The following is a 22271-nucleotide window of genomic DNA, read 5'->3' as shown; positions in this document are numbered from 1 at the left end:
CCCCAGCTGCCAAACCAAGCCTGGCTGCTGCCCCGGCTTTGGTGGCTTCCTTCTGCAAGGACATAATATACATATTATATATATAAAAGAGTATACACACACATATATATATACTGCATATTCTGTGTATTTTATATGTATGTGTGTATATATATATATGTTTGTATATTTGTGTGTATATATGTATGTAATGTGTAATGTATATGTGTATTTTATATATAATATATATGTATATGTATATATGTATATATATATATATAATGCATATAATGTATGTATATACATACATATAGATAGATAGATATACATATGTGTGTGTGTGTATATATATATGTTTGTATATTTGTGTGTATATATGTATGTAATGTGTAATGTATATGTGTATTTTATATATAATATATATGTATATGTTTTTAACCTTGTATGTTATTTGCACACTGGTGCACCCTGTAAGCCGCCCTGATCGCTTGGAAGGGCGGGATATAAATAAAAATTTTATTTATTTATTATTATTAGATATATATACATATATGTGTGTGTGTGATGTGTGTGTGTGCGTGTATATAATGTATCTGTGTGTGTGTATATGTGTGTGTTGTCGTCATGTTTGTTTGGGCTGCTGGGAGTTGCAGTGCAACAAAACCTGGAGGGCTGGGCTTTCTTCAGAGTTACTAACTGTGGAGGAGAGGCACATGCATACAGTTGCACATAGGGATGCTCTTCAGTGGTCCCCAAACTGTGGTCCTCCAGGTGGTTTGGAGTACTACCATCCCTCCCAGAAGCGCCTGGCAACTTGGCCTGCTGGGAACTGTAGTTTGAATCCTGGGAACTGTAGTGTTTGTGAGACATTGAGCCTTCCCTGTCAGAGAGAGAGAGAGAGAGAGAGATCCCTGGTGCCACAATAAACTACATTTCCCAGCATTCCCTAGCCTTGAGCCAGGCAGTTAAAGCTATGTCAAACTGGATTGTTCCTGCAGTGTGTTTGTGGACCTAAGAGTCCAGTCTGGCTAAGTGCACCCCTACACTCCTGGCTCTCCTTATGCCTTGTCCTCAGGCAAAGCTCCGCCTCCTTCCCAACATCATTCATTGGAGGCGAAGGGGGCGGGGCCAGCCTTCCCCTCACCCAATTGGCTCCCGAGGGCGAACGGGGCCGCCTGATTGGCTGACGGGTGGGAGGGTGTAGAAGTGGAGGGTACTTTTTCCGCCTGGGAGTAAGATGGCGGCGGTGGTCGCCCTGAGGCGCTCTTGCAGGGCTGCGGCGGAGCGCCTGGTAAGAAGAGGGCCGGGAGAGAGGGAGAGGGACTGTCGCTATGGCCCGGGCTGGCTTCTCTTCATCTGGGGCTTGGACGCTGGCTCCTGGAGCCCGTCTCCTTCTGCCACGCTGGAGTCGGAGTCCCAGATGGAGAACCCACACTTTCCCTTTCTGATGCTGCATCCACACTGGAGAAATAACCCGGTTTGGTCCCACTCTCACTGCCTTGGCTCAGGGCTATGGGATTCTGGGAATGGTAGTTTGTTGTGGCACCAGAGCTCTGTCAGAGAATTAAACTATTACAATATTAACACGGGTCCTTCCTTAAAAGAACAAAATACATTTTTAAAAAGAGACCTGGTCCACTTCCTCAGATGCATTTGAGTGAACCATTGACCTTTATCATCATCAGACTGTCTGAATAACCAACATCTTGTCCCAAGGTACTCTGCAATCAGGAGCACGCTGCGCATGTTGTTTCCCAGTGCGCCAATGCGCAGCACCTCAGGAACACTTCAGTCAAACCACTATCAGGCTGTGATGGCATGTTTTTAGGGTCATTCATGACCATCAATGGGAATCCTCAACAGGAGGATAGTGCAAGCCCAGCTCACAATATGATAACTGCTGAACATAATGCCACCTGCATTCATATCTAATGAGCTCAAGGCAATGATAAGCAATGAAAATGTCCTTCCCCTTTATTCTCACAGCTATATTGTAAGATAGGACAGGCTAGGACAGTGGTGGCGAACCTATGACACACGTGCCAGAGGTGGCACTGAGAGCCTTCTCTGTGGGCACACATGCCATTGTGTTTGCCAGAGTTCATTACAGTACTAGAAAGCCAGAGGTACGTGGCACTTTGCCATAAATAAGTGGGTTTTTGGGTTGCAGTTTGGGCACTCGGTCTCTAAAAGCTTCGCCATCACTGGGCTAGGAAAAGTCACTAGTCTAAGGTCACTTAGTGAATGTCGTGGCTCAATGAAGACGTGAACCTAGACCTGTCAGATCCCTGTCCAGCACTCTAATTGCTATACCACTGGTTCAGGTTTACTTTTAACCAGGGGTAGGCAATCTTTTTGAGCCGGGGGCCGGGTTGCTGTCCCTCAGACAACTGGGGGGGCCGAAGCCAAAAAATAAATAATTAAATAATAAAAAAATTAAATATATAAATAAACCAGGACAAATGTAGGACAAAATTTTCAAATGGAAGACACTTTTTTAAAAAAAAATGGAGGACACGCGAAAAAAATTGCTGATTTTTAAAAAAATGTTAATATAAATGCATGTTTCTGAGGCTTCTATAGACAATTGTCCCCCAAAGGCCCCGGCGGCAATCGGCGGCAGGACCGGGCTGGGGCCGGTCCCAAGGCCTTGCCGGGCCGCATCCGGCCCGCGGGCCGCAGGTTGCCTACCCCTGCTTTTAACCATTGACAGGCTTTGAAACCCTCTCGGCATGATATTGAAATACAGTAGCCCCTCCGTTTTTGCGGGGAATCTGTTCCAGGGGAAGGGGGCGAAAATGGAAAATCGCCAGTATTCAAGCCCCATTGGCTTGAATGGTGGTGCGCACCCGCAAACACCTGCAGGTGTGCACCACAGGCATGTCCCCCATTTTGTTCCCCTCCACACAGCTTGAAAGTCCATGGAAACAGAGGGGCGGCTGTAGTTCTAGACCAAGGCTAGGGAAACTTTGGCTCTACAGATGATGTTGGACTCCAGTTCCCATCAGCCTAAATGAGCATGTCCAATGGTGAGTGATGATGGGAGTTGGTAGTCAACCACATGTGGAGTGTCACAGCCTTGCACTAAACATTTTAGGGAATTGGAGACGTCAGACCTTATGCAGGTGTTCCTATTGTAACTAGAGAGGGTTATGGAAAACATATGCACACCGATAACATTTTGTCTCCACACAAACAGCCGTCCCCAGCTTTGCATAAAATGCAGCTTTAGTTTCATAACATAAATCTTGATGAATGTCTTGCCAAGATATCTTGCCCTTTTTAGATCTAATTCAAAAGGATTCTGCTAGACTTTATTATAAGCATTAGGAAGATGGATCATTCTTGATTTTTTTTACTGAATGGGTCACTTATTACCTAGGTGCCTCTGTTTCTTTGTTTCAGATCTCATAGCAAGTTGCTTCTTCATCACACCTTGACTCCTTGGAGAACATGATTTCACTTTAAAAGTAAATTGTTAGTCAGTTTGTTACTACTGTCTAGGGAAAAACCTGTACTTTAAAATTTAATACACCTAACATAATCATTATTTGTGCAAACCAAGTTACACATAATGTATTTACTATTTATATAATCACAGTTTATTTTTATTTTTTATTACCAACATTTCAGGGGTGGGGTCAGAAAATAATCTTTCCCAGCTTCACATTTTGTGCATAGTTAAAAGTATCGTATTGAAACATACAATTGCTTACTCTCCCATACAGGTACTTCATTTTCTGAGTTTGAAAAGAAGATTGTATTTAATTTTTATTATACAAACAGCTTGAAGTATTTTGCAGAACCACATAATATACTTTTCAGTGAGCCATTTCAACAGTCAACTTTGCTTTTAAGACAGCAGTTCCTCTTGAGAGGTTGACCAGATTTTAATAATAATAATAATTTGTTTTATTTATATACCGCTATTCCAAAGATCATAGCGGTGAACAGCAAGTAAGCTAATTAGTAAGTAAGCTAATTTGCCCCAACAGTCTGGGTACTCATTTTAGCGACCTCGGAAGGATGCAAGCCTGAGTCGAGCTTGGGCCCTTTTGCTGGTCTTGAACTTGCAACTTTTGGGATGCTGACCACAATTTGCTGACTATACAGGAAACATTTCATTTTAGATTATCCTGCAACCATCCTCAGTTTGTGGGTGACTATAGAACTGGAGAGGTGTGCAAGGAATCATTCTGTATGTGCTGCTACCTATCTCTTAGAACTGATGAACTGATAGGACGTAATGCATCTATTTAGCTACTGGTAAGTGCAGCACTTTCCCAGTTTCTCAAAAGAAATTGTGCTGCATTTTATCAATACTTTGATTCCCATTGCAACTTGAATAGCTGAAATTCTTTTTTGATACATGATTCTGAAAGTAATATTTGTGAATTGCATCCAAATATACCTGTCTGAAATATTAAATAAACTTCCATAAAGTCTAATCCTCTGTGCCTTCTTATTGCCATAAGTGAAAAATAAATACATAAGAAAATAATATTAATCCAATGACAGCACTAAATCTATTGTGATTTCTTTGATGCAGTGAATAAAGCTTCACTGATTGTATTAACATCTAAAAATTCCACCCAGATTTTTACAGATCCTGTGACTTTGGAGGCTGGTTACCCTCTCATCTTGGATTCTGCTGAGCTCATGGGATTGAAGAGGACTGGCCCTTCATTGCTGGAATATGTTTCTGAGATGCAGTGGGAATGTGCATTCCCTTACATTACCCAGTAGTGAAAAAGGCAGTTTCTGGTCTTACAGAGCTTTGCATTGCCTCCAAAATATAGTATATACACATGAGATAGTTGAATGGTGTGGTAATTTTACTGTGATTAGACTGTATATAGGTCAGTTGGAGAAGCCTTAAGATTTTTGTGCCATACAGTCTATAGATAACGTTCCATCACTTCATGTGAACCTTTACTTTGTCAGCATCTCTCTTCTGAACCAAACAACAAACAAACCAAAACCAGTACATCAGTAATCATGAGATCAGAACGAATTATACACAGTCTAATTTTAATTATCAAAACTTTCCTAAAAATAAAGAATTAACGTTTATGTTCTTCTGGTAAACTAAAATAAGAGAATAAATGGCAATCACAATGCTATTTAACTCTTACAGCTCTAATGCTTTAATTTTTGTTTCCTTTGCCAGTTCTGTATTCCTCATACTAGACCATACAGTAGCATTCGTTTGGTGAAGGCAAGATACATTTATGGGTTTGACAAATCTGCATGGAGGCATCGACACCAGTGCCGGTTATTCAGAACAACTCCTGGTGAGTTTATTTCTCACTATTTTTTAAAAAATGTTCTCTTTATTGCACTTTTTCTTCCATAATTCCAAAGAGAGATGGGCAGAGAAGGTAATATTTACCATTAGTCCATGCTACATGGTCAAACTTTTGAAGCATAGACAATTGTTCTGAAGCTTTGGTGTTCACTAATGGAGCAGTCCTAGCCACTCTTATATGAATGGCCAGGTTCAGGGAATTATCCCTCAGTTGTATTAAGCTGAGAAATAAATGGCATTGCATGCAACCACTTGTTCCTCCTATTGCATATATGAACAAAACAAAGCAAAAAACACAATATTTTAATATTATCTATTTTGCCTTGATTCAGGAAACTCTGCTTAGCAGCTCTGCAACAAGCCAGGATATTATTAAGCTATGGTTTGAAGTTGTCTTGTTATGAAGCCTTTAAGCCATAGTTTTCCGGTTTGAACAAGACAGAGAGTTTCCTGGCGTGTTCACTTACTTGCATGAAGGGAAGAGTGACAGGACTGCACATCAAGCAAAAATCTTACTCCTGTTTGTTCAGCTTGTTAAACTAAAGTGCCATTGACTGACAGGCAAGCCTAATGAACATAGTGGCCATAACCAATGGTCAGCTTTAGTCTACAATTTCATGTATTCCTACTAAACACAGTGGGATTGTCTTCTGAGTAAACTTGAAGAAAAAGTAGTCCAGTATGACTTTTCATACATGGTTTCACCTGTTATTTGCTTGTCTTGAGTTTATTTATGGGGAAGTAGGAAAGATGTAAGCTTTTTTTTATATAAAATAAAGTTTAAAATTGCAATTTTGTTCTTGCTGCAATGCAAGTTCACCAAACTGAGAGCATTTTTCATAAAATCACTTGTCTTTATTAGCCATCATACACTAATATTGTACAAGTCAAATGTTCCATTTTTGGTATGCCTAATGAATACCAGGTGCTGTAGGCTATATTTAGAGGAAGCAACTGACAAAATCACCTCTGAGTATGCATTACCTAAGAAAGCCCTGTGGAATTCATAGGGTCGCCATAAGTTGACAAACAACTTGAAGGCAGACATGCACAGACACAACCACACTGAGCATAGTGGGGCAACATTTAAATAAATACTGTATATATTCATCTATAAGTCTAGAATTTTTAGTCAAAAAAATTAGCCTAAACACTTGGATTAACTTATCCATGGGTCAACATAAGTACTGTACTTCAACTCATATATAAAAGGAGCCATCCGTCTTTCTCCGAACATTGTGGTAAAAGGCGAGAGCTTAGTCCATCCTGAGCACACCAAAAAGAGGCATGGATCCCCTCTGCTTTCTCATCCATTCAGCCTTTAGGATGAGTTATACCTGACAGAATTTCCTAAGTTCTTTGGCATCATTTTCCTTTGCATCATCCTTTACATCCTTTGTGTCCCTTGACTTATCCACAGGTCATATCAAAATAAATCATTTTGGCCCGAAAACATGCCCTCAACATATACATGAGGTCGACTTATAGTCGAGTATATACAGTATGTATAAAGTTGTATGGCACATGAACAACATGTGGAAGCTTTGTAGACTTCATAATACTTTTGTGGTATGTACATTGTCATTTTGTTTTTGTTTTTATTAAAAGTTTGCATCTAGAACTACTTCATTACTTCAGACTTGAGCATAACTTTAACATCTTTTTCAAAGTCCTACCTTTGTTTGACATTCGCTCCATTGTCTTTTTAAAGTTTCAAGTGGTCAAATTGTCCAGTTCAAACTCTCTGATATTGGAGAAGGAATCACTGAGGTGACTGTAAAAGAATGGTAAGTCACATTGCAGCTGGCCATAGAGGGTCCATAGGCAAGTTCCACTTCCTTTCCTTAAAGGGGGTGGGGGAGAGGAAAGGAAAGCAGTTGTTTCAGAGTTGCGTGAAAGATAATCATGTGAATGAAGCTCATCAGCCAGAGAAGCCTATCCTACTGAAATGCTTTTAAAATACTTCTGGGAAAGGGAGAAAAGGACGAACTGATCACTATTGTTAGTGAAATATTTGTTGTTGGTGGTGAGGATAATTATTTAATCTTACTTGATGTTCATTTTATTAATGTTGATGTTTCATTTCTACTTATAAACTCAGTGGGACTTAGTAAGTACATAGAGAATTGTCAGATTAATTGTCACATTAAGCAACAAGTGATTAAAAGTTCATACCTCGAAAATTATTTACTTATTGACGGTTCCCCCAAACTCTCAAAAGAAATGATTAAAGTATGCATACACATGCCAGAGTTATTTATTCTAAATTGTATTTTAAGAATACATGCACCACTTTTCAGGGAAAAAACCCTCCAAAAACAGATTACAAATAAAATGAGGTTTTTGTGCTCCCATCCACAGTATCTGGTTCTGAACATATTACGTGCCTGCAAGTTAATGTTACTTTTGCTGATGAATTAGCATTACTGGCATGTATGTTAATGCAAATCTCTTTTCTCTTAGGTATGTTAAAGAAGGTGATGTCGTATCACAGTTTGACAGCATCTGTGAAGTACAAAGTGATAAAGCCTCTGTCACTATCACGAGCCGCTATGATGGAATCATTAGAAAACTCCATTATGAATTAGATGCAATTGCCCATGTGGGGAAACCACTGGTGGATATAGAAACAGCTATTGTGAAAGGTAATGTTTGCTGGTTTTTTATTATTTTGCTGGGATTCTGTATTACCCCCCACAGAATTAAAAGCCAAATTGATTTGTGAGGATTTAAACCAAATCTTCATTCAGAATGTTCTGCAAACATTTTAGGACATTCATAAGGAGATGCAAAAATAAAATGAGACTTTTATGTTCTTCTACCTCAGTATTTTGATTCCATTTGCTTTCATTGTCAATCCCTCTGTATAGGGATCTTTCATGTTGTGGAGAAATGTTCCCATCTCTTATTCTGTTCAAGAACCATAAATGTATACACTCTCCCTTTTCCCACTCTTTTTATGCGAGAGGAGGAGATTGGAAACATTAGCTCTACCTTTAAAAATTAACAATTCCCCATGATTTCTTAATTCAAGGAATTATGATTAATTTAAACGATAGTGATTGAAAACCAGCCAGGTTCAAACAATGATTGCTAATCCTAATTTGTTTTTAATAATTATGGATTAAACCAGAATGGACAAAGTGCAGCTCTCCAGATGATTTTGGACTGCAACTCCCACCATTCCATAACATTGGCTGTGCTGGCAGGAGTTGCAGTCCAATAGCATCTGGAGAGCTTCAGTTTGCTCACCCCTGGTTTAAACAAAGCACAGGTCCCCTGAGTTTGTATGTCATGAGAAAGTTTAAAATCAGAAGCAAAAGCCTCTTTCATGTCACAAGTGGATTGTATCATAAGTTGGACCATATCACAAAGTCCTTTAAAATGTCTGAAAACGTGTTTTGCCATACAGTATTGAGGCAGAGGGATAGGTATCTATTTGGAGATGCATAAGAAACATAAACAAAAAACACCCTTGAATGTATGAAACTAGTTGTGCAGGGCTTTACCTCCTTGACCAGAAGTGTTGACAGGCTATGGTTGGCTCACATTTCCAATTTTATTTTATTTTTTAATAATTTGGCAGCCTTCATTGAATTCATAGAGGCTTTCAGAATAAATGGAAATACTAGAAATAATCTACAGCAACTTGGAAGCCATCTTTCTGTGGTTCAGTCCCACACCACTCCATTGATGTGTGCATTTTTATAAGCACTAGCAGGCATCTTGCTAGTGGCATACACATGTGCAAGTTGCACTGCACATACAGAGTAGGGTTTTTTGGACAATGGTTCTTTCCAGCTGATGGTGGCACAAGTGAAGATGAGCCCACGGAACTGTTGAGCATATGGTGGCATATTAAAGTGTATAGAATAGCGTATAAATGCCCGATCAGCAGATATTTATGCTGTGCTGATGTGGGATCTCAGCCACTTTTTCCTAAGTATATCCCATTTAACATACCTTATGCTTAAATGAAAGAACAAGCGTAAAATGTTTCTATATCACTTAGCACACTTCATTCATTTTCTGTCCAATCTTCAGATGTTGCTCCTGAAGAGGATGTTGTGGAAACACCTGCTGTGTCACATGAAGAACAGACTCACCAGGAGATTAAAGGCCACAAAACCTTGGCAACCCCTGCAGTTCGCCGCCTTGCCATGGAAAACAATGTGCGTGTATTTTGTACTGAAACAGACCATCTTGCAGTAGATCTCTCGTATGTATTGTCCAGTGGGATAGGATGTGTGAGAGCCAAGTAAAAGCTGTTTATGAAAGAAAGATTGTGCCAACATCATGGCCAAGTAGAGGGTGTATTGGTACATGGTAGACTCTGGCAGCTTCTTTGTGATAGAAAGAGATGGCTTATTTAGATTTCTGCGCTTGGGGCTAGAGCAAAATGTTGGACTCTTCAAAACCCCTTTCTTATGGGTAATGGTGCTGGCATCTTCCATGATGTGGGCTGAATTTGCAGTATTCCTCTACATACTAAACTAAATGATGCAGGATGGAGGGAGAGAAATTGCATTCAGTGTTTTCCATGCATCTGATGAAGTAGTCTACAAAAGCTATGCTACCATCCTGTTTCTCTCAATCCCTTTGCATACAGATATTCCAGACTAACAGGGCTACATCTTTGAATTCTGTGTTTTCATGAATTTTTAAAAACCAGACACAGATTATCTTCCTCTAGGAGGGAGAATATTTCAGAGGATGGGTGCCACCACTGAAAAGGTCACATTTAAAATGTTAGGTGACAGCATTTTGTTGGTTGTGGACAAGTATTTAATTTAATTATTTTCTTATATCCCTCCTTTCCCCTAACATAGGGATTCAAAGTAGCTAAAAACTGGAAAAACAGTACAACATTAAAATGCATAAATACAAAAATTAATTGGACATGGGCAGCAGGATGAGGTTTCTTAGATATACTGGGCAGAACAGATTCAGTTGTGCATGGGTCTTTCATGGCAGCTTTCCTGTGTTGCTTTGAAGAAATGCTTGTGTTATCTTCATATAAAATATGTGACATGGGACTTTTTTAACTTACACAGTTAATTACCTACATATTTACAATAAGTGAATTGGTGACTTAAAAATACTCATCTTGGCTTCACATCCTTCTCTTGAATAATCTGGTTTTGCTTCCAGAATCTGGAATTCAGACAGTTAATTGGACCTCTATGGACTAAGAGCTAATGGAGGTCATATAAATAAATATTTGCATCAATTCTTCAGACATGTAACTAGCCAATCTTGTAACACATTTTATTTTCCTTGCAACCCAGTTCAGTACAAGTATGTATATTTTCCTGCTTGTGGTCTATATCCAGAGTTACTCAACCTGCTCCATTTCTTTCAGATTAAATTGAGTGAAGTTGTTGGAACAGGGAAGGATAACCGTATCCTCAAAGAAGACATTCTCAATTATTTGGCCAAACAGACAGGCGCTATTTTACCTCTGTCACCAAAGCCTGAAATAATCCCACCTCCACGAAAAATGGACCTTGCAGCAGACTCATCAAAGGAGAAGGCATCTAGGATTCCTATGCCAGTTTCCAAACCTGTAGTACTTTCAGGGAAAGATAAAACAGTGGCCTTATCAGGTAAAAAAAACAACTCCTTTTAATAGCACATGTTATGTGAAAACAACAGGGAAAAGTACATTTAATACTGGTTTTGCATTCATGGACCTGTTACAGACTGCCAAAATAAAGCTGCTTCGGGTCTCTCTGGAGGTATGCTATTTAAATGATGCATGGGTCCTAAGAGTCCGGAGGTCGCGCCAAAGCCACACTCCATTCCTAAGCACTGAAGTGCAGCTTTGGTGCAGCTTCTGGATTCTTAGGATGCATGCATCATTTAAACAGCATACCTCCAAAGAGACCCGAAACAGCTTTATTTTGGCAGTCTGTAACAGTCCACACTGAAACTGGTAGACTGCTGGGGGCTGCTCTACAAACCGTTAACAGTAATGTCAGAATTAATTTATTTATTTACTAGTTAAGTTTATTTCTTGCCTTTCTTCAGTGAGTTCAAGCTGGCATACATAGCTGTTCTTCTCCCTACTTGTGAGGTAGGTACAGCTGAGAGAGAGGACTGGCCCAAGTTTGCTCATTCAATTTCATGGCTGACTAGGGACTTGAATCTGGATTTTTTAACATCCAAACATTTACCCATTATACCATAGAATTTATGTCCACCTTGATCTAACTAGAAATGCCTATGTTCAGACTGAGGTTTTTATATATGCAGCCAATGCAGTTTTAAATCACCAGGCTCATCTGGAGTCTAGTGAGCATGCTGAATGCACTTTTGATCTGCATCTGCAGCCAGGAACTGAAAGTGCTGGAGGTGGGTCTTGGTCTGTATGTAAATGGCTACGTAGATGAATACCTTGGCAGAAGGTGATAACAGCTTCTGGGTGGGTAAACTTGCTTCCCCTCCCTGATGTGTTCCAAAATTAATCCGAAGTAATATACCTGAATGGGAGCCAGCATGATGTAGTGATTTGTGGGAAGGGCTATGATTCTGAAAGATCAGCATTCAAATCCCTGCTGAGCCATGAAAACTCTCCTTGGGAAGTCATATTTGCTCAGCTTTAGAGGAAGGCAATGGCAAACCTTCACTAAATACATCTGGGGAAGAAAACCCAAGTATAAGGATTTCAATATGTTGGACTTTAAGGCATATAACAACCAATTCAGAAATTAATGTAGACTGTGTCTGGGTAAAACATCTATGCTGTGGCACAGCAAGGCCCTGGCAAACAAAACACTGTTATTGTTTCAGGTCATTCCTATGCTATAGGCCTACTACTTTGTGCTACTTACTGGAGGCAGTGGGGATGGCTCCATTTCAGACTGAAGAGTTGAATTAAGGTCTTGGGCATTGATCAAGTCCACACCTACCTAGATAAACTATAGCACTGGTTGCCCCAATAGTTCTGTGTACACAGCTATCCTTAGTCACTTCAACTATATGCAGGTCTTTTCAGACTTTCCCTTTTTCATAAGTTTTTTTGTGTGAAATTTCTTCTGTATTCCATTGTACAATAGTAATATGTACAATCCCAAAGTGTGTATTAGTTTTGGTTGTTCAGATTGTTCAGTTTTTGATGTCTCTAATTGCTTGTTAAATGTAAGAGTGAAAATAAGACAGGTGGTAAGAAACTCACTAACTGTAAAAAGTTTTGTTTCAAATTTATATTTTTTCCCCTTCTGATTTCCAGGATTCCAGAAGGTAATGGTGAAAACCATGACTGCTGCTTTGAAGATTCCTCACTTCGGTTATTGTGATGAGGTCAATCTTACTCAGCTCATCCAACTGAGAGAAGAGTTGAAACCTGTAGCCCAAGAACGGGGAGTTAACCTCACTTTCATGCCCTTCTTTTTAAAGGTGAGGCATATGGACAGGCCTACCAAATGTTCAAAGCAAGAGTTTAATGTTAGCTGTGGAACTATAATTTGGTATATATGACTAAATTGAATGGCCAAGGTTTTCAGAAACTCTTGCTGCAATCTTTATTCTCCTCCTGGCTAGTCATGGGAATGTTCAGTGGAATCCAGTATAAACAACCTAAAGGGAACTTACATACAGGGACGTAGCCGGGGGGGGGGGATCTTGGGGTCCGGACCCCCCCCCCTTCCATTAGAAAAATGAATGGTGTGTGCTGCTGTGCCGCTGCACCCAAGCCCTATTATAATGGTGGCACTTAGTCTGGACCCCCCCCCCCCTTTCTAAAATCCTGGCTACGTCCCTGTTACATAGAAAAAGTAATTGCACCACAATGCAGGAACTGCTTTTATTTTGTATTGCTGGTACTCCCCTATTTCATGTGAGTTTCTCCATAGGCATGGCATATACCAAACAGTCTACTAACTGTTTATCCAAGGCCAGTGCTAATCAGGATTGTTAAAAGGATACATTGCTGGTTTCAAAAGGTGAAAATATGCAGCCATTTCTGGAGGCATTACGCGAGGAAGGAATCCACACTGAGAACTGAGAAAAATAGAGAGAACCCTTAAATAAATACAATGTGGTCTCTGGTTCAAAGCACACTGCAGAAATAATTCAGTTTGACATCTTTAAATGCCCTGGAACAATGCTAGGGAATTCTGGGAACTGTAGTTTTATGAGAAATTTAACCTCTCTCATAGAGCTCTGGTGCTACAATAAACTACAGTTCCCAGGATTCTCTAGCACTGAGCTAGCCAGGGCAGTTAAAGCCATCTCAAACAGTGGGTTATTTCTGCAGTGTGTTTTGGAGCTCTGTTGTTAAACCAGTTGTCATTAGGCTATCTGTCACTGACCATACACATTGTATACACACCAAATGTGTTTTACTCCCACATAGGTATACATAATATTGCAGCCTTGGATTATTAAATTATAAATATTTTCTCATTCCTTCCAGTATCTCCATGTCACCACTACTGATATTAATTAATATGCTGACATGTGATCAAAGGTAGATTGTTAATGAAATTTAAAAAATTGATTTTTTAAAAATGTAAATCACTTTGCAACATTTTAATTGGAATGATATAACAGATTTCTACTATAAAGATGAATTAAGCTGACGATCAATTTAAATTTCAGAGAGGTTCTTGGTGGTCAATTTTCACTAGGGCCAAAGGCAAAAGTGTGGGACTAAAAATGCCAACAAATAATCTTAAATTCTTTTCCTGCCAGTAGTGAACTCGTAAGGAGATGCATTGCAGCATTTTAGAATGAAAGAAAAATAATACACAAGTGCTGGGAAACCACCAAATGTTGGCATCGTGATGAAGGGGTCACAGTCATCCAGAAATGCCAAGGGGAATTTTAGGAGCATCCAGACATGGCCATATAGCCTGATTTTCTCCACTCCTGCTTTAAATGCTGAATTCTCTCTTCCTTACAGTCTTTTACATTTATAGGCTTTCTCAAGTGCTTACTTTTTCAATTAGTTTAATTGCAGTCAAAATTAGCTTTTTCAAAAAAATGAATTATCAGAATATTTTGAAAATTCTGGAAAAATCTATAGTGCTATGAAGTTATGAAGTTATTTCTTTGCCACAAGTGACTAGGCAGAGGAAATCTAATGGCTTGGATCTAAACATTTCTTGGATCACTGATAGGAGACATTTTGTTCATAGGTGGCTACCTTTGAATCCAGTCCATATACAGCCTTCTTCTAAGCATATTTATTTACGTGAGGAACTTGATTTTGAAAAATAGAGACATATATACTTTCAGGTTAGTTAACAGTTTGAAGTATATTCCTTTTTGTGTTTTGTTTTTATATTTAACAGGCTGCTTCTTTAGGCTTATTACAATACCCTATTCTTAATGCTTCTGTGGATGAAAATTGCCAAAACATCACATACAAGGTTTGTATACATTTTTTAAAAGGGGGCATCCCTTTTGTATCTTACACCTACAGCTTCCTTTAGTTCTCTCTGACTTTTCTTCGCAAACGATGATTCAGGAAGGACTCATCCCACGCTTTCTATAAGCGCCTTGATGACTAAAAAAGCCAATCTGAGATAAACAAGTCCAGTTGCAGAAAGCACAGCAGAATGTCTCCTTGGGTGATGTTACCAAGTTGTGGTGTTTTTGTGTTGCCATTTATTATACAATAACAAAAAAATATAAAGGAAAGTTTGTACTGCAGACAGAAAGTTAACTTGAGAGAGTATATTTATTTCTGTAAATTGGCCCTCTAAACTCTTCTATGGGACCAGTATGGACCTCTAACCTTCCACGGGTTGCCTAACGTCACAGGAACGAAGTTTTCCTTTAGTACACCCTGCTGTATTTCCGTATGCTTCCTGTAGCACTTCTTCTGAGTGTTTGAGGGATCTTCAGGAAAGACCTGGAGAGGGATTTGGTGCAGGGGAGCTGCTGTGAAAGAGAATAAATAATTACTGAAAATAAAGTGGAGACCTCTCAGAAAAGCAGGTTGTTTTCACAACTGCCTCCAACCAGTTGTTTGAATGATTCTCTCCTCCTGCTGTCATCTTAGATCATTTTTCACTGTGCTTTGTTTATACCCCATTAGAAATGTATCCCCATCCCCAAACTAAATAGTATTGGCATGTTTTATGGGCCTAAATCCAACTGTGAATTCTAGCTAGAGTAGGCTCATTAGATCAATAGAAGCTTGGCAGCAATACATATACCGTATATATGTGTGTGTAAGTTGACCTCATGTATGAGCTGAAGGCAGGTGGGGGTGCCAAAATTAAGGATTTTGATAAGGCCCATAAATAAGTCAAGAATAACACTTAGGGGCATGCAAAGGACGATGCAAAGGAAAATGGTGCTGAAGAACTTTAAAAATTCTGGCAGGCATAACTGTTTGGGCTCACCTAAGGGCTTGACAGATGAGGAAATAGTAACTGTGTAATGTTGGGGGGGAGCAGGTACTTTTTAAAAAACCCTCTAAACTTTATTTTTCTCTGGCTATATATTCTAGGCTTCTCACAACATTGGAGTTGCTATGGATACAGGACAAGGCTTGGTTGTCCCGAATGTGAAAAATGTTGAGGCTCGTAGTGTGTTTGAGGTTGCTTCAGAATTAAACCGCCTACAAAATTTGGGAACTACTAACCAGCTGGGAACAAGTGATCTCACAGGGGGTACTTTCACACTTTCCAACATCGGCACAGTAAGTAGCCTTCACTCTCTAGCTATATAAGATATCCCTATTTATAATTTTTTTAATGTAATGATGGGGCGCAGTGGCTTAGTGATTAAGACGCTGATGATTGCAAGGTCGGCAGGTCAGGACCAAGGTGCTATAAGATGGAGTGAGCTCCTATCACTAGTCCCAGCTTCTACCAACCTAGCAGTTCAAAAATATGTAAAAGTGCAAGTAGATAAATAGGTACTACTTTGGTAGGATGGTAACAGCGTTCTGTGCAAGTCATCTCACCATATGATCACAGAGTTGTCTTTGACAACCCTGGTTCATCGGCTTAGTAACGGAGATGAGCACCACCCACTACAGTTAGACATGATGACAACCTTGTCAAAGGGGAATACCTTTGCCTTTACCTTTAAAAGTAGTGAAGTCTATGTAGGAAGTGGGGAAGAGCAAAAGCATCTTACAGTCTAGGATCTGGGAGGGACAGGATAACTCAAAATGAGAGGTATGTATGGGTTTCCTATGGCTGTTAGAAACATGTGACCAAGAACAAGAGAAGGGCAGAGAGGAGAAGGGCAGAGAGAAGATGAGAGGGATGGTCTTGGATTGTTAGTTTCAACTTTGTATGTTTTACATTTTATATTTGCAATTTTTATATTTATATGATTTTAATTGTACAATTATAATTACTGTGTTTTATATATGTTAGCCACCTTGGGTCCCACTTGGGGAGAAAGGTGGGATAAATAAAAATAAATAAATAAATAAGAAAGAAAGAAAGAAAGAAAGAAAGATTTGGTTGAACTCTGCAGTGCATGCAGTTGTACTCACATAGTCACTGGTGGATTGTCTTCTGACTTGTTGGTGGGAGGTCAACAACTTGTGGCTCTCCACAAGTGGCTAGCGTTCCCATCAGACCTTCTCATAAAACCACCTTTTAAGGATCATAGTAGTTACAATCCTACAATACCTAGAGAGCCACAAATTACTCTCTCCTTAATGAGGTTGCTTCATACAGTTAGCATAAAAATTATGCTGGTTCTTCATATCCTCTGTATTCCTAATTCATTCCATTTAATTACCTAGATTGGTGGTACATATGCTAAGCCAGTGATATTACCTCCTGAAGTAGCTATTGGTGCTCTTGGAAAAATACAGGTATGTTGATTTTTTTACTATTACTATTATAGAAGTCAAATTTTACTTGTAATGAAATGAGGTCTGCATAGAGAGCCACATGGTGTAATGGTATGTTCATTTGACTACAGTCAGGGTTCAAACCCCTGCTCAGCCATGGAAACTCCCTGGGTGACCCTAGGCTAGTTACACTTTCTCAGCCTCAGAGGGAGTGAAAGGCAAAGCAAGCCTTGCAATAGGCTTGTCTAGAAATCCTTATTGATCTAAGAAAAAGAACTGATATAAAACTGTTATTTTACATGCAAGTACTGATGTTCCTCATTTAAATGTCCTTCTTGACTGCCTCAGTGCAAAATGCAAATTAGTTGCATTTATTATTGGCTAATTCTCTGCTTTTCCCAGGAATTGGAGGTATTGGGAGGAGGTTGGCATCATGCACAGGATTTTTTAAATACTTGGGCTATTTTTATATATGATCTGTTAAAATATCTGCCATAGCTTGGCTGTTCTTGACAGCTGCTTACCAGGTCACCTATAATTTGTAATAATCAAGATACCAATGTGCATCTCAGGTGACTAAAGCTTACAGTGCTAAGCCTCAAGCCTACACAGGATGTTTAGTGGGGCATTCCCAAGTAATATACATTTGTGATTGTATTTGTACAGCTGCAGTGGTATGCATGCTTACCTGGAAATAAGTCTACCAGACATGCATAGAATTGTACTGTAAAAGGGACTTGAAACATTATCATTTCTCTTATTATTTTGATATTTTATTTATTTGGTTTGAGGTCTTCAGAAAATATATCACAATCATTTTACAGGAAGAACTCTTAGGGGCTCTACAGATTGCTCCTAAGGGGTGGTGGGAGGCCACCCCTTTCCTGGCCGGATTGGGGCCACAGCAACCTCACGCTGTTGCCCTGATTCGGCATTTGGAGGGCACCCTATCCGTGGTGGCACGGCTCTATGGCGCCCCTTCCGCGTTGTGCCATCTGGCAGTGCAGTTATATGGTGCCTATCTGGTGCAGTGGTGGAGGCGCATCATGATGCTACGTGCTGTCTGGAGCGTCGCATGGCACCCTGGGGCGGAGTCAGGACGTCCATCATCAGGACGCTGCGCCCTGACTCCGTCCACAGGCCGGCCTTTTGGGCTGGTCTGCATAAGGCCTTAGATGGAAAAAATTTAGTGACTCTCGCATAGCCAGGTCAAATGTAAGTGGTGCTGGGGAATTCTTATGTCATAATCCTCAGTTTTTCTACAGTACTCTCTCTTTCTGTTCCTCCATTTCTAGATTGTCCCTCGATTTAATGGTAAAGGTGAAATAGTTAAAGCACAAATCATGAATGTGAGCTGGTCAGCGGATCACAGAATCATTGATGGTGCAACCATGTCCCGTTTTTCTAATTTGTGGAAATCATATTTGGAAAATCCTGCTTCCATGCTGCTGGATCTTAAATAAAGAAGACAAATGCCTAGACTCAGTTTTTAACGTGGAACTGCTATCAAGCTAGCGCTGCTAGCATGTGCCCTTAAGAACTACGTTTCCTAATTCACAATTACATTGTGTAACAGCTAGGCCTTTCGGACAGTGGCCACTGCATTGATTACCTGTTACATTCTGTCTAGTTGAGTAGCTTGGTGGTAAATTATTTGGTGAAAGGTTGTCATAGGTCATGGTATGACTCCGTGTTAAGGCAGTGGGAAATGTATGGTGGTTAAAGTGCCATATACTGACATTACCAGAAGGCTACTGAAGTTGCTTCTAAGATTTCTGGTTAAAACTGCTTGTGCTATACACAAAATAAATTATGTTGAAACTTGTTCCTAATGAAAAATAAGAGTTTGTGTCTGAAAAAAAAAACCTAGCAGGGTTGCCAAATTTCTAATGTATCTAATGCACATAAGATGCCTTTTATGCTTCTTTTATTAAATATTTTGGGGGTGGCCTTGGTTAATGGTGCTTCTTTCTTTTTCTTTTTTAAAAAGTCCTTTTCACCTAAAATGGTACACAGGTGTCTACAGTTACTGAAATTAACAAGTACACACCATGTAGCATGCATGCCCACAATGTTTCCTGTTTGGAAGGAGAAGCTGTAAATCTCATATATAGTGTCACATGCATTTGAAAAATAAGAGTATGGCTCTCAGGTCTTACAAGGGACACTACAGATGCCTATAATATATAGACAGATATTTGGTACTTCTGTAATGTGTGAAGCTGCTCCTAATGGAGAGATCTTTGCATTCTTCAACAACAGTTTAGAAGATCTGTAGGTCACACAGATGTAACTTGACTGAGGAGTCAAAATGAATAGCCTTTTCTTAAGATGTTTTAAAGAATGGATTTCTAAAGGATGTCAAGTGCCAAGTTAAATGTGGATAATTCTTGATGCTAGATAAATGAGATGCAATTGATATTCGTTATGAAATGCAATGGATGTCACAATGCTTTTGAATGGGTAATTTTCATGACACATTGCTGTTTCCATGTACTGTTGTGAACAAATGTTATATATGAAGGAAGCTTTCATGGCAATCTTCCCTAATAGATCCTATCTAGCTCATCTCTCTAGCTATAATCATAATGACACATTTTCAGACAAAGTAATTATGGAATTTTCTAATAGCCAATTCATATGCAACATTGGTCCAGATAAATGCACAGCTGGGGATGGTTGGGGGTCAAAAAGCAACTAAGAGAGAGAAACAAGGGCATATGCTGCCTTGAATATAGGAAGAGAAAGCTTAAATAAAATAAATTACATTTTTCAGAAATTTTCTGAAGATACATTGACATCAAAGTATGCTAATTAGTTTCAGATAAAGGTTTTACACAGCATGACTGAAGTTCAAACTCCATTTTGCTGTATGCACATATATAGATCAAATGTATGATGCAAACTGGCCTAAGAGTGCATGAAACCTCAGATGTAAGAAGACGAAATGGGTTTCAGACAAATAATACACAATGCACAGCTATTGGGAGAATTAAAATCAAGCATCCATCAAAATCATATTAACAATATGCTCCATAGTTACTTAAAATTATGCTCTTGTAATCTTCATTTTTAAATAATTATATCCTCTTTTTGAAGGTTTATTTGGCTGAACTGTAGGTATGTAAAGAAAATTAAATCTTGATAAAATAAAATCTGTGAAAAGGTGAGGTAAAATATCGCAAATTAGATTGCTTTTCTATATTTGTTTCTCCGAGGAACAGGAGGGAGCAATGGGAAAGGATACTGCATGTCTCTTGTGGAACTTTATATTAGCTTTTGCTTATTTTTTTTAAAAAAGAAAGCATATGCTATTTTAACCTTTCTTTTTCATTGTTTTATATTATTCAATAAATCTTTTATTATACTTCTCTGGTTTTAGACTTTTATCTGAGGAAGTGCATGGCGTTAGATCCTCCAAGAACTTAATGCCAGGAGATGCCTCACCCACGCTTACTCTCCATATGACAAAGGAACATGTTGGACTTTATGAAACTATATGAAAATAGTTTACATTTAACATTTTCCAGAGTACATTTTGTTTTAAATTGTATACTCACATATAGACTAATGGCATTATACATACCGGTCCAAAGGGGAATCTGGCAGTCTCACATACCAAAAGATGAGAACCGCTTCAGACACACAAATGGCTAATTTAAAGGGCCCATTCCCAAGGTGCAAAATCTATTCTTCAGGATTGAATTCAGCACCCTAGAAAGTTCAGTCTGAAACCCAGAGCAAGTCTGCATGGAGGGAGCAGACTGTTGCCACTGCAGAGATGTTGGCTGGGCAAAACATCACTCTGTTGCCCAGGCTGAGAGTCATGTGCATCACATTGTCTTTGAGGTGCCACTGAGTTGATATGGAGTGGCTGGTGAATTTCTTGAACTTCCTTCTAGCCAACAACACCAGCCTTTTTAGGGCTGGGCCCTTTGACATGGATAGTTGATGATAATTGCTGGCCAAAAATTTTTTTTAAAAAAACTTTATTAAATTGTAAAGCATAACATCAGCCAAACACCTTCTTAATAATTGCACTGAATGACCCAAAATGGCTCTGTTGTGGCCGAGTGGAGACTAGGGTTGGAAATGTAACTGGAAAAGCTTTATTACATTTTTATTATTGTTTACATTGCTTTAAACTGATTGTGTTTTGTGATATAGCATCCTGAGATCTTTAGATAGAGGGTGCGATATAAATATGTTAACTAATTTAATAAATTACTCAGCAAGATTCTGTATGATAGAAGAGAGGGTGGTATCGGAACAAATGTGAGAAATATTGGGACGTCACCATCCAGCAGAAAGAATATGGCAGCATATTGGCAATTCTCTAAGTCTCACTTTCACTACTCTCCCCATATCTACCCACCTCTTCCCTCTCAGCAATATAATTTGTGGCTACATGTTTTCAATGCTTATGAATTATATTTCCAATTCAAATTTTATGGGAAGGAGGAGGGAGAAAGATGGATAAGAGACAGAGTGGAAGGACAGTTTGTGGGCATGCATGGGATGGGATGGGATGCTCCAGTTTTTATATTTACTCTGTCCTCTTTTTATAACTAAAATAACGTATGTTAAGAGACACTGGAACAAAATTTTATAGCATTTGCAACAGTGGTCATAGTGAGAAAGAGAGGAAATCCTAGGGCTCAGGTTTCATCATCTCTGACCGTCAAAGCATATAGCCATCTCTGTATGAGTGACAGAAACAAAGGTCCAAAACACTGCAGAAATAATCCAGTTTAAGACTGCATTAACTGTCCTGGCTTAATGCTAGACAATTCTGGGATTTTTAGTTTTGTGAGACATTTAGCCGTCTCTGTCAGAGAGCTCTATTGCCGCAATAAACTACAATTCTCAGGCTTCCCTAATACTGAGCCAGGGCAATTAAAGCAGTCTCAAACTGGATTATTTCTGCAGTGTGTTTTGGAGCTTAGTCCCTAGTAGCAAGTTAGTGGGCCTACACAAATGAAAGTGGTGTGTTTTGGGTGGGTGACTCTAGTAAGTGTCCTCAAAGGGAATTCAAGAGTAAGAACACTGGCAATCTAATGCTTCTTAGGGCTGGGTCTACGCTGCAGAATTAATGCAGTTTGGCACCACTTTAACTGCCACAGCTCAATGTTATGGAATTCTGGGATTGGTAGTTTTGTGAGCTATTTAGACTTCTCTCAAAGAGCTCTGGTGCCACAATAAACTAAAGTTCCA

The 22271-nt window shown here is 39.3% G+C and overlaps 1 protein-coding gene across 1 annotated transcript; it reads left to right on the top strand.

The window, feature by feature from the left end:
- The first annotated feature begins 1193 nt into the window (after positions 1–1193).
- DBT (dihydrolipoamide branched chain transacylase E2) lies at positions 1194–20424 on the top strand. The gene is made up of 11 exons (XM_042461696.1): positions 1194–1270; positions 5150–5273; positions 6999–7074; positions 7751–7932; positions 9332–9459; positions 10650–10893; positions 12519–12685; positions 14584–14661; positions 15750–15941; positions 17007–17078; positions 18353–20424. The coding sequence occupies exons 1-11, from the start codon at positions 1217–1219 to the stop codon at positions 18518–18520; spliced, it is 1485 nt and encodes a 494-aa protein (XP_042317630.1). The 5' UTR covers positions 1194–1216; the 3' UTR covers positions 18521–20424.
- Positions 20425–22271: the final 1847 nt, after the last annotated feature.

Source organism: Sceloporus undulatus, chromosome 4 (assembly GCF_019175285.1).
Source record: "Sceloporus undulatus isolate JIND9_A2432 ecotype Alabama chromosome 4, SceUnd_v1.1, whole genome shotgun sequence".
NCBI lineage: Eukaryota > Metazoa > Chordata > Lepidosauria > Squamata > Phrynosomatidae > Sceloporus > Sceloporus undulatus.
Note: the sequence above shows the minus strand (reverse complement) of the source record. Positions and strands in the feature narration are given on the sequence as shown.

Bases quoted from the DNA above. Each gene is read 5' to 3' on its own strand.
- DBT (XM_042461696.1), top strand. From the start codon at position 1,217: ATGGCGGCGGTGGTCGCCCTGAGGCGCTCTTGCAGGGCTGCGGCGGAG. The intron at 7,075-7,750 runs GTAAGTCACATT...CTTTTCTCTTAG, and splicing joins GAGGTGACTGTAAAAGAATG to GTATGTTAAAGAAGGTGATG. The intron at 14,662-15,749 runs GTTTGTATACAT...TATATATTCTAG, and splicing joins GCCAAAACATCACATACAAG to GCTTCTCACAACATTGGAGT.